General features: G+C 43.8%; 1 protein-coding gene across 1 annotated transcript in view; it reads right to left on the reverse strand.

Moving 5' to 3' along the window:
- Positions 1 to 10,241, reverse strand: part of LOC126470921 (collagen alpha-3(IX) chain-like) — a 159,841-nt gene extending 149,600 nt beyond the window's left edge. Inside the window, exon 1 of the mRNA XM_050098952.1 lies at positions 10,202 to 10,241. Coding sequence (XP_049954909.1) covers positions 10,202 to 10,241 — 40 coding nt within the window. The remainder of the gene's footprint in view (positions 1 to 10,201) is intronic.
- Positions 10,242 to 13,338: the final 3,097 nt, after the last annotated feature.

Below are 13,338 nucleotides of genomic sequence, written 5' to 3' on the forward strand. Positions count from 1 at the left end.
GTTGGCGCATGTGGACATGGTGCAATACGTCTCCCCATGTGCACCAACGACCATCCGGCAGTTATTAGCTGCGGTGGTGAAGGAATGGGACGCCCTACAACAAGAATTCCTTACCAACCCTGTGGCCACAATGTAAGCACGCTGCAGAGCATGCATTGCTGTTCGTGGTGATCACGCACTGTGTTAAGAACCATGTCCTGTCTTTCCTAATGTCCATGGGGACCATTATAGAAGGCGGTGACGTCAGTGGGAATATTATCTTTGAATGAAAGTGTCGTTCCTGTTTGTGGCATTGCGTACTTCTTTCAGTTAACTTTTGTGCTGTAGTGTACCACGCCTTTCTATGCGTGGTCCTCGTTTCATCAAGCTATGTTAGTTGGCAGTAATACATGATACGGAAGTTACTTTCGTCCTTAAAGTTTTACACACCAGTTTATTTCAATGCCTATGATAGCTCATCTGTGTTAGCATTTCAGACTGGTTTCTGTGGAATGATATAAGCAAGCGATTAATTTTAAAATATACTAAGAAAATATACTTAGTAGAAGACAAGAATGGAAACAAATTTTAGCTAAGCTTGTCTTAAAGTAACTTAAATTACATGCTAATGTTCCACTCCTCACCTGGTACGTCGACTGCACGCCACTTCCTCTTTCTGTATTTTAAGAAATGATGAAGGCACAGCTCACGTCCCTCACCGTCACAAAGTTTGTGCCAGCGTCTTCCTGCGGCTGGAACAAATCCAAATGAGCTTACAACTTTTTCTGTAAAAGAAGTGCTTCTCTTTTGCTTCACTTTTGGCCTTTTATAAAATTACAGACAAAATACATCAAATCTCCTAAATAGTCTTTACGGATTTGCCGCCGGATGACGTTTTGCAAATTCCACAATATTTCCTCCGAGCTACTGTCCGACATCCTCCGGTGGTGAACCTTGCCGGTGGCTAGGCATCACTGAAGGTATCCGTACTTCGAATCGCTGTATATAGAAGACGCAGGCGCAGAAATCACGCATGCACAATTATTTGCAGACAGATGGCGTCATACTCAAACGCCCTCACCCGAAAATCGCAGAGTGGCCCTCCCGCGCGTGCGCTGTACCTATGTTTACTAACAGTGCGGACAGACGTTGCTTACTAAAAAACCATACTACACAATGTTACGACGGGTCTGTTATCGAAAAGTGTTGATGTTCTCGTCGTGATTTAATAGCAGCCAATGCAGGGTTCCAGGCTGTGCTCAGTCGAAATCGCGCATCCCTGTTGATGAGATCACCAGCTGTACGGATATGACGCAATCCCAGAAAGATGATGTCGGGGATAAAACTTCCGTCTTTTCATAAATCATGCGATGTCGTGTATTTAGACAGTGTTGTGCAACTGCCGGCTTCTCCAGTTGGCGTAGGCGTGTATGACGCTGATTTTCATCACAGTCATCTTGTACAGTGCGACATGTCCGGCCTAAATATGCCGCCCCACATTGACGAGGAATCTCATACACACCACGTTTCCTCAGGCCAACATCATCCTTAACGGAACCCAACAATTTCCTCAGTTCTGCAGATGGTCGAAAAACACACCTAACATCATATCTTCCGAGGACTCTTCCGACTCTTACGATATGGGAGCAAAAATACAGCACGAAGGCCAAACCGGTGGGTGTCTTCGTATCTTGATTCTGCTCCATGGATTGAACTCGCTTGGGCATGAGTGCATTACGTATCTGTCTCTCAGAATAATCGTTTTGTCGGATCACTGTCTTCAAATGTTGTATCTCACTCGACAGGCTTTCAGGATGAGATGCCACACGCGTTCTATGAACTAACGTACGTAATGCACTACCGCATTGTGCAGGGAGATGGCAGCTTGTGGCCTGCAAATATAGATCTGTATGCGTTGGCTTGCGGTAGATGCTGTGTTCCAAGTTTCCGTCTGATTTCCTTTAATTCGCTCCACCCGAATACAAACTTCACAATGGAACTGGAAAAAGATGATACTTTACCTTTTCTTGATGTTTTGGTGCGAAAGAAAGCAGATGGAACCTTGGGGGACATTGTATATTGTAAGCCAATACATACAGATCTATAATTGCAGGGCACAAGCTGCCACCACCCTGCACAGTGCTGTAGTGCATTACATGCGTTAGTTCATAGAGCGCGTGTGGTATCTGATCCTGAAAGCCTGTCGAGTGAGATACAACGATTGAAGACAGTGTTCCGACAAAACGGTTATTCTGAGAGACAGATACGCAATGCATTCAGGCTCAAGTGAGTTCAATATATGGAGCATAATGAAAATACGAAGACATCCACCACATTGGTCTTCTTGCTGTATTTTGGTGCCATGTCATCAAGAATCGGAAGAGTCTACGGACGATATGACATTAAGTACGTTTTTCGACCATCTGCAGAACTGTGGAACCTGTTTGGTTCGGTTAAGGTTGATCTTGGCCTGAGGAAACGCGGAGCGGCATATATAGGTCAGACATATTGCACAGAACAAGAACACTGTGATGAACGTCAGCGTCATATACATCTACGCCAACCGGAGAAGTCGGTAATTGCAAAACACTGTGTAAATACAGGGCATCGCATGATTTATGAAAAGGCGAAAGTTCTATCCCCGGCATCATCTTTCTAGGATTGTGTCATTAAGAAAGCAGTACATATCCGTACAGCTCATAATCTCATCAACAGGAATGCGGGATTTGAACTGAGCACAGCCTGAAAACCTTCATTGGCTGCTATTAAATCACGACGAGAAAATCAACATTTTTTTCGGTAACAGACCTTTTATAATATTGGTCTAGTACGGTTTTTTAGTGGGTAACGTCTGCCCGCTCTGTTAGAGCGTACGGCACACGCGCAAGAGGGCTCCTCAGCGATTATCGACAGAGAGCGTTTGAGTATGGCGCCATCTATGTGCGCCTGCCCATTCTTCGCCCGCGTGTTCTCTGTACAGGCGCGTCGACTTTCGAATACTGTCAGTCCTACCTAGCCACCATTAAGGTTCGCTACCTGAAATATTGTGGAATTTGTACAACGTCATCCGGCGGCAAACCCATGAAGCCTTCTAGAACATTTTACAGTATTCGAGAACATTCCAAAATGTTACGGAATGTTCCACAATGATTCGGGATGATCTGGATGATCGGGATTAGTCGGGAATCCAGAATGATCGGGAACAACCCGAAACATCCCAGATCATTGTAGAATATTCCAGAACACTCTCGAATGTTATGGACTGTTCTGGAACATTTTGGACCATTCGAAGCCTTCTTCGTATGTTCTGGAATTCGTCCCTCGTGGGGCTACCTATTGAAAGGGATGTATAAAGCTAAACCCCTCGTGAGGTCTAACGTCAGTTTCTTACTACTGACGAAGGGAGGAACCGAAAAAGCAGTACAGTAAGTGAATAAAAACAAACAATGAAATATGAGCAATCAAAGTAATACAGTGACTGAATATAAATCCAAAATGAAGTGTGGAAAGTGTGTAGTGTGTACTTAGTGTATTTGTCAGTAAAAAGTTGATTTGATTTATATTTTCGACAACGCCCAAACGTAAAAGAGGAGGAGATCTTGCCAGTTGTGAAGCAACACGGCGAAAAGAAAAAGAACAGTGAAATTACGAAACAGACTAAGAGCGCGAAGCAAGTTTAATTTCCCAACGAACGAGAATGAGCACCGTGAAAAGAAGAGAAACTGAAAAACAATTAAATGAACGGACTGAAGAATCAAGAATTGCGACACAATCTTATAACTATAGACGGCTAACTCAAGCCAGCCACGAAAATATGAACGTACGAAAAGCGCGGACGAGGAAACGTATACTGTACAACCTAACAAACGAAGCATTCTACTACGACCCGACGAAAGATTATAACAAACACAAACACATCGTAATCGGAAAAATGGACAACATCTGCCAATTTTTCAATGCGAGAAAAAATGGGTAGAGAAACACTAGGATTCCGCTGCATGAATGTAAAAATTTGGTTACCACCACTGGAAGCACCTCCGCCGGATTTTTTACATTACACGGCCGGAGAAATTCCAGAATCAAAACACTCTCTTCAAATTATAAAAGCATACTACGTCTGCTTATAAATGACTTCTATCGGTGTCACTTCGATCAGCACTAACAGAGATGAAATCAATCTACCACGTGGAACCATTACTATCACTATTCAACTAAGAGCACAAATTTCTGCAAGAATATTTCATCGGAAATGAAGAAACAGAAATTGATCAACGATGCACAAATATCAGTGGAGTGAGACGACAAGTAGTCCGAGACGTACAGAGGATCTTACACGAATACAATCAACTGATTCACAGATTCAAAACAGCGCTAGACCGAATGATTTCTGATGATTTTAAAGTTATAATTCAGGCCGACAAAAGACCACATGGAGATCACGAACGTCGATTTGACGCACATCAGAGACACTAAGTCGCCATCCTAACTGTGAACAATGAAAACACAAGCGGTGACATAATTGTCCACTGGCAGCCAAACCGCACAACCCTGGATTCGGTGTGGGGCGGCAGTGAGGTGGATGGACTGCTATGGCCTGTTGTGGGGTTGTGAACCACTGAGGGCTACGGCGGAACGAAACCTCTCCGTCGTTTCTAGGTCCCCGCTTTAAATACACAATGTCTGGAGTAGTGCTCGAGGAAAATGAACGGCTCGTAGAGAGGGATCCCAGATATGCTCAATAATGTTCATGTCTGGGGAGTTTGGTGGCAAGCGGATGTGTTTAATCTCAGAAGAGTGTTTCTGGAGCCACTCTGTAGCAATTCTGGACGTGTTGGGTGTCGCATTGTTCTGCTGGAATTGCCCTAGTCCGTCGGAGTGCACAGTGGACATGAATGGATGCATGTGATCAGACAGGATCTGAAGTACGTGTTAACTGTCAGTCGTACCTAGACGTATCAGGGGTCCCATATCACTCCAACTGCACATTTCCCACACCATTACAGAGCCTCTACCAGCTTGAACAGTCTCCTGCTGATATGGTGAGTCCATGGATTCTTGAGGTTGTCTCCACACCCGCACACGTCCATCCGCTCGATACAATCTGAAACGAGACTCGTCCGACCAGGCAACATGCTTGTGGTCATCAACAGTCCAATGTTGGTGTTGACAGGTAGCCGGCCGAAGTGGCCGTGCGGTTAAAGGCGCTGCAGTCTGGAACCGCAAGACCGCTACGGTCGCAGGTTCGAATCCTGCCTCGGGCATGGATGTTTGTGATGTCCTTAGGTTAGTCAGGTTTAACTAGTTCTAAGTTCTAGGGGACTAATAACCTCAGCAGTTGAGTCCCATAGTGCTCAGAGCCATTTGAACCATTTTTTTGTTGACAGGTCCAGGCGAGCCGTAAAGATTTGTGTCGTGCAGTCATCAAGGGTACACGAGTGGGCCTTCGGCTTCGGAAGTTCATATCGATTATGTTTCGTTGAACAGTTCGCACGCCGATACTTGTTAATGGCCCAGCATTGAAGTCTGCAGCAATTTGCGGAAGGGTTGCACTTCTGTCACATTGAACGATTCTCTTGAGTCGTCGTAGGTCCCGTTCTTGTAGAATCTTTTTCCGGCCGCAGCGATGTTGGAGATCTGATGTTTTACCGGATTCCTGATATTCGCGGTACACTCGTGAAATGGTCGTACGGGAAAATTCCCTCGTCATCGCTACCTCGGCGATGCTGTGCCTGATCGCTCGTGCGCCGACTGTAACACCACGTTCAAATTCACTTAAATCTTAATAACCTGCCATTGTAGCAGCAGTACTGATCTAACAACTGCTCCAGACACTTGTTGTCTTACATAGGCGTTACCGACCGCAGCGCCGTATTCTGCCTGTATTTGAATACCAGTTTCTTTGGCGCTTCAGTGTAGGAAGTCTGAGAAACATGCACGAATGCACTCAAAATGCCATGATCTACATAAGAAAATATAGGCGACCTGACTTCTTCTTAACTTTCGCATGCAGCTCGTGCTGGCGAGAAATCAAAGAACAACTGAGATATGGAAAAGCCCCCTTGCGTCGACACGACGCCTGAGCTTTTCGACAAAAACAAATAAGATTTATTGAAGTCATCGCAAAATACCACATCTTTGGAACCGTTAGACGCTGGATGTACACAATCGACTGGCAAAATCGAGGACTGCCTCACTCACCCAATCTTGTATAGCTACACGACAGAATTTATCCAACGGATATCGACAAAATCATCCAAGTTGGATTTCCCATTCCACAAGATGATCCAGAACTGTATGTCATAGTAGTGCAAAACGTGATTCGCGATCATGCGGGCCATTAAACGCCAATTTGCCGTGTATGAGTGATGGAAAATGTGCAAAACAATACCCAAAACCATACTTGAACATCACACAAACCGTAGTTGATAGCTGTCCCAAATACAGAAGACGATCACCCAAAACCGGTGATTTCACAGCAAAAGTACGATTACGAGGCAGCTAGGAACTGGAAATAGGTAATCGGTGGATATTACCATGTAACACACCACTTTCTAAAATGTTCCAAGCGCACGTAAAACGTATAATACTGCAATTCAGTGAAATCCACAAATGTATCTGTAAGCTTGTGAACAAAGGCAGTGACGTGACAGTATTTCAAATAGCCAAAGACAGCGGACAACAAAACAGAAACGACGCGATCCTCATGTACCAAACTTGGAAATAGATCAGCGGTAACGAAGCAGCGTGGTGGATTTTCGGTTTTTCCATACACGAACGCGAACCAACCGTGCAACATCTAGCAGTGGAGAATGGACAGAGAGTTTACTTCACGAAAGACACAGCTGGAACACCAGCAAGCGAACCACTTCAGAACACATCAACAGCTTTTTACCAACTCCGTCAAACGGATACATTCGCGAAAATATTACTGTATGTCGACGTTCCTATCTATTATGCGTGGAACACAACAAGAAAAATCTTTCAGCGACGAAAGTAAGGAATTCCAGTATAAGATCATCCAGGAATCATGAAAACTGGCGGACTAGGCCGAGTATACACCGTACATCCGAACAACGTCAAACGTTTCTATCTACGGTTCTTCCTACCCCAAGTATTGTAAGTAGTTAGAATGTTTTCAATAAAACTTTTTACCTATTACACTTTAAAATTTATCCTCTTATTCCAGCTACCACACAATCTCGTATCAACTCCCTGAGCGAAGCCGGGTACCACAGCTAGTAATGAATATTACGATATGCACTGTAAAATTAATAATCCACAAATATTTTAAGTTACCATAGCATATGAAGTGGCAGATTAAAGCTGAAGATGATTGTCAGCAGCACAAAGAGACACGCTTCAAATATTCCACTCGTAGCAAAAGTTAAACTCAGTTTTACAACATTATGATTATGCAAATGTACCATTACTGTGAGTTTTCCACAGTTATACGTCCTATAAAGCAACGTGTGTTACCCACAACCCATTCTTTAAATACTCTCGAATTATTAATATTTGAAGTTTAATCAATAGATAATTTAATATTGACGCAAATAGCCATATCGATGTTTTTTAAAAACGACGAAAGCTACTTACATTCTGAATGTACCAATGGCTAGAAGGCAAAAAGGGTTCCGCTTTTAAGATGGTCACCTTTACTTTCATAAGTTTATTTTAGATACTTATTTTGTGATAGGTAAAGCACAAACGTGTATGATTAACATTCTGATTAACATTTTATGTTACGCTGCACATTTAATGTCTAGAGAGCTCGCTAAATGGCTGCTGAAGATAGATTATTTTAATGTAACGTGTTAATAGCTCCCATTTTGAAAGACGATCGTTATTAAACTTGGATTCAATGGCACACACTGTAATATCACAGAGACAACATAAAAGCTCGGGATCATGCGCTCATGGTACTTCGTCACTAGTTTCTGGTCAGTCTCTCGTGGTCATTCTGGTGAGTTCGCAGGAGGCGCTAGTCGAAGGAAGTAATATGTGGAGATAAACTCGGGAGGTAAGTCAGTCACGTGAGTTAGAATGTACAGACCGCTGGACTCAGAGTGATTTGAAGTGCTCGGAGTTATACAATGGCGGAAAAAAATTCCCAACACCAAGGAGGAGCTGTGCGAGATAAACAAGTGCTGGTAGGCATGTTTCTGCATCTGAAGGATAATGTGTGGTGTCACCGCCAGACACCACACTTGCTAGGTGGTAGCCTTTAAATCGGCCGCGGTCCGTTAGTATAAGTCGGGCCCGCGTGTCGCCACTACCAGTGATTGCAGACCGAGCGCCGCCACACGGCAGGTCTAGAGAGACTCCATACCACTCGCCCCAATTGGACAGCCGACTTTGCTAGCGATGGTTCACTGTCTACATACGCTCTCATTTGCAGAGACGACAGTTTAGCATAGCCTTCAGCTACGTCATTTGCTACGACCTAGCAGGGCGCCATATTCAGTTACTAGAAGTCATATCTTGAAGAATGTATTCTGACAGATAATATTATGAATCACGTACCGTCAAGAGCGACGTTCATCATTAATGGATTAAAGTTAAGTATCAAACTAATTACGTCCGCTTTCTGAATTCTAATTCCTTGTCATGTTCCAGACCTCACGTCAGTATAGTTCTTCCCTCCTCACGCCAGCCTGCGTGAGCTAAGGTGCGTGTATTTCGGCCTCCTCTCGTAACACCGTGTTGGCTCTTCTGCCAACACAACATAATGTCTATTCACATTTAGCGCCAGACGCATAAGAGCGGCGCTAGTAGTGCTACCATGAGGATGCAAATCAGGTTTGCTTTAAGTTAGTTCTGTAAAGGTCGTGAGCGTTAGCTACCTTTGAGATTGGGCGTAATGAGTTGATGTTAGTCAACAATGACTTCAAGAGAACGGAGACGCCATTATCAAAAGCTCACTGCGTTTAAATGAGGTCGCGTAATACAGCTACGAGAAGCTGGATTTTCCATCCGCAATACCGCAGAAAGACTTGGCAGGAATGTAGCCACTGTATATGATTGCTGATAGCGATGGTCACGGGAAGATATGCACTCAAGAAGACGGGCTCCGGGTGGCCACGTGGCACACCACCGAGAGGGATGAGCGTCGTGTTCGGCATATGGCTCTGGAACATCGTACTGCGTCTGCAGCAGTTGGCACCAAAGTGACACAACGAAGTGGTACAAATCGATAATTCAAGGACAGTATCGAGCCACGCGCCCTGTAGCGCGCATTACAATGACCTTAATCCACCGCCATTTGCGGCTTCAGTAGTTTCAAGCGCCAGTTCGTTGGAGGGTGGAATGGAGGTCTGTTTTGTTCGCTGGTAGCAGCTGGTTCTGCCTCGTTGCTAATGATGGTGGTGTGCTGGTTAGGGAGGAGGAGGAGATTAGTGTTCAACGTCCCATCGACAACGAGGTCATTAGAGACGGAGCACAAGCTCGGGTTAGGGAAGGATGGGGAAGGAAATCGGCCGTGCCCTTTCAAAGGAACCATCCCGGCATTTGCCTGAAGTGATACAGGGAAATCACGGAAAACCCAAATCAGGATGGCCGGACGCGGGATTGAACCGTCGTCCTTCCGAATGCGAGTCAAGTGTGCTGGTTAGGAGGACGTCAGGTAAGCACCTGCAACCATCATGTCTGCGGCTTAGGCACATTGGACTTACACCTGGGGTTATGATCTGAGCTGCAGTTTGGTATGACAGCAGGAGACTCTCGTGGTTATCCCATGCACCCTGACCGCAAATTTGTACGTCAGTCTGGTGATTCTACCTGTTGTGCTGCTATTCATGAACTTCATTCCCATGATTGTTTTCCAACAGGATAACGTTCGCCCACATACCGCTGTTGTAACCCAACATGCTCTACAGAGTGTTGCCTTGGCCTGCTCGATCACCAGGTTGGTCTCCAATCGAGCATGTATCAGACACCATCGGACGATAACTCCAGTGTCATCCAGAACCAGCTTTAATCGTCCCTGTATGGATCGATCAAGTGCAACAGACATGGAACGCTGTCTCATGAACTGACGTCCGGTACCTATACGGCACAATGCATACATGTTTACATGCTTGCATTCAACATTCTGGCAGTTATTAATGTACAATCATTTCACATTTGCAATGGCTTTTCTCAAGCTTACATTAACCAGTGAACTTGTACCGTACATTACTTAAATACAGGGGATAGGCAAAATAATGTGAACACCTGTACTTACTTGGGAATGGTTTATGGAAGACGCTGCAGATGAGTTGCATGCCCCTTATACCACGATTGCACTTTCCTGGCTGTGTGAATGGGTGCATTATCGTCCTGAAATATGGCATCATCGTTGGAGAACAACATTTGAATCATGGGGTGCACCTCATCACCTAAAATGTTCTCATAATTGTTGGCTGTGAGTAATGACGGGACCAGCAGAATACCATGATATGGGTGCCCACACCATCCCACTTCCACCTCCATACTTAACCGTTGAAAATCAAGCAATCAGGATTGTAGACTTCTTTTGGCGTTCTTCAGACGTACATCTACATCTACCTCTACATGGATACTCTACAAATCACATTCAAGTGCCTGGCAGAGGGTTCATCGAACCATCTTCACAATTCCCTATTATTCCAATCTCGTATTGCGAGCGGAAAGAATGAACACCTATATCTTTCCGTACGAACTCTGATTTCCCTTACTTTATGGTGGTGATCGTTCCTCCCTATGTAGGTCGGTGTCAACAAAATATTTTTCCGTTCGGAGGAGAAAGTTAGTGATTGGAATTTCGTGAGAATATTCCGTCGCAACGAAAAACGCCTTGCTTTTAATGATGTCCAGCCCAAATCCTGTATCATTTCTGTGACACACTCTCCCATATTTCGCAATAATACAAAACGTGCTGCCCTTCTGTGAACTTTTTCGATATACTCCGTCAGTCCTATCTGGTAAGGATCCCACACCGCGCAGCAGTATTCTAAAAGAGGACGGACAAGCGTAGTGTAGGCAGTATCCTTAGTAGATCTGTTACATTTTCTAAGTGTCCTGCCAATAAAACGCAGTCTTTGGTTAGCCTTCCCCACAACATTTTCTGTGTGTTCTTTCCAACATAAGTTGTTCGTAATTGTAATACGTAGGTATTTAGCCGAATTTACGGATTTTAGATTAGACTGATTTATCGTGTAAACGAAGGTTAACGAATTCTTTTTGGCGCTCATGTGGATGACCTCACACTTCTCGTTATTTAGGGTCAACTGCCAATTTTCGCAACATTCTGATATCTTTTATAAAAAGTTTTGCAATTTGTTTTGATCTTCTGATGGCTTTATTAGTCGATAAACGACAGCGTCATCTGCAAACAACCTAAGACGGCTGCTCAGATCGTCTCCCAAATCGTTTATATAGATAAGGAACAGCAAAGAGCCTATAACAGCCAGAATTGGTACTGACGAAAACGTTGACTCGTCGGACCATATGACGTGTTTCTACTGATCAGCCGTCCGGATTTATGCTCCTGACAGCATGTTTTACGCTAATGATGTCGGTATAGCAGCTCGTCCATGAATATTCGCTTTATGGAGTTCTCGGCAGACAGTATCGATAGATACGGGGTCTCGAAGATGGCTATTGATCTCTGCAGTCACTTTAGCCACCGTAGTTTCGTGTTGTTTTGACACAATTCGTGTTAGCGTACGACGATCTCTGTGATTTAGTTTTGATTTACGCCCACTATTACGTTTACACGATGATGTGTTTCCATGTTTTGCTTTGGCTGTCATGACTGTTGAAACAGTTGCTCTTGAAACATTCAATAAGTTGGTTGTCTTGGTTACTGAAACTCCAGCTAATCGGGCCCCCACACACTGCCCTCTTTGGAACTCTGTTAGGTCTTTCAGTGCACGTCGGCCTCGGCCTCTGAATGCAAATAAGAAGTGTGCACCAATAGTAAACAACCTGCACTGATACCTAGTCCGCACTGAACACGCACAGTCCAACACGACATGTGACTTACCAGCGTTGTTGACCGTCAAACACAGCCATCCCATTTCTACCACTGTTCACATTATTTCGCCTATCCCCTGTATCTTATCTTGGCCAATTTATTCCCGAAATTTCATTACTGTATATTAATTATTCCTTAGTGTAGAGATTTTTCCGTCAGGGTATATTAACAGCGTGCGGGATTTACCATACCCTGAACACAGTTCTCATGACTGTATATGGAACGCTTGTGCGTATAATTTCGCGTGTATGAGAGTCGAAGCACCAGTGCATTAGAGATTATTTTACTGCTGGTTGTGTTTATTGTCGCACGTGGTAGACATGATTCTTTTTTTATTTCCTGTGATTACCTGAAATAATGAACAGTATTCCACGTTATGGCTAGTGAGGAAACACTGCTTCCAAACTTCAAATATTTGCACATTGGTTTACACAGGTTAATCCTTTGATAAATAAATTCTGCACTGATGTGTTCCATATTTGTATACATTAATGCACTCCAGTGCTTTATTATCGGATTATTTAATATTTACTTGGAATCCGCAGTGTTGTAAGGTCATCAATCAATTATTACTTGTTGATTATAGCAAACATTTATTTCAATTAAATTATAATTCTACTGTGATGGTTACCATGATTAATTCGATAGAATTTATCCATTCATTTTATCACTAATTAATTGCTAACATGTTTATACAGTATTATACCGACAGATCAGTTTGTAAATATGTAAGGTCATTACAATACGTGAGTGCGACCAGTTCCTTTGACACAAAAAGGTGAGCCAACCATTAGTCAAGGCCTTCTCTCGTTTCATGGTCCTGCACCTGTGCAGACACTTAACAAAGGGTAAGCTTTCTGATTTATTTGGAAGGTAATTTTAATAAATAACCGCACAAGCTTCTAAATGAATGTTGCAGTAGTGCACGGTACAAGTTTGAGACTGCTAAGCACGTGTGTCGCACGCTGGCGTGGTTGAGCCGCAAGTTGGTCCCCGTGCTACAGACAGTGGGCTGCATGTGAGCCTGTCAGCTCACCAAAGAGTGTTCTGTTCACTCTGCTTACGGATTCATAGCTCCAGCTCGTTGCCTGTAGACTAACGTGACTGTCGCCTGTCTGCAACATTCTCGGAGAAAATATAACACTGATGTCGTGTATAACTTGATGTTCAGTATGTGTCAATGGATTCTTACATTGTCATCATCAGTCGTTTCAACTTAACAGAATACAGGGCCATTAATTTAGTCACTGTTAGATTGATCTAAACAATACAGTAAGTGATACGAGGTAAGAAAGTATAAAGTGGCACTATGATTAAGCATGCAAGTTCAAACGTTAACTGAAATCGCCGCCCACATGCTTTTA

This window comes from Schistocerca serialis, chromosome 3 (genome assembly GCF_023864345.2).
Source record: "Schistocerca serialis cubense isolate TAMUIC-IGC-003099 chromosome 3, iqSchSeri2.2, whole genome shotgun sequence".
Lineage (NCBI taxonomy): Eukaryota > Metazoa > Arthropoda > Insecta > Orthoptera > Acrididae > Schistocerca > Schistocerca serialis.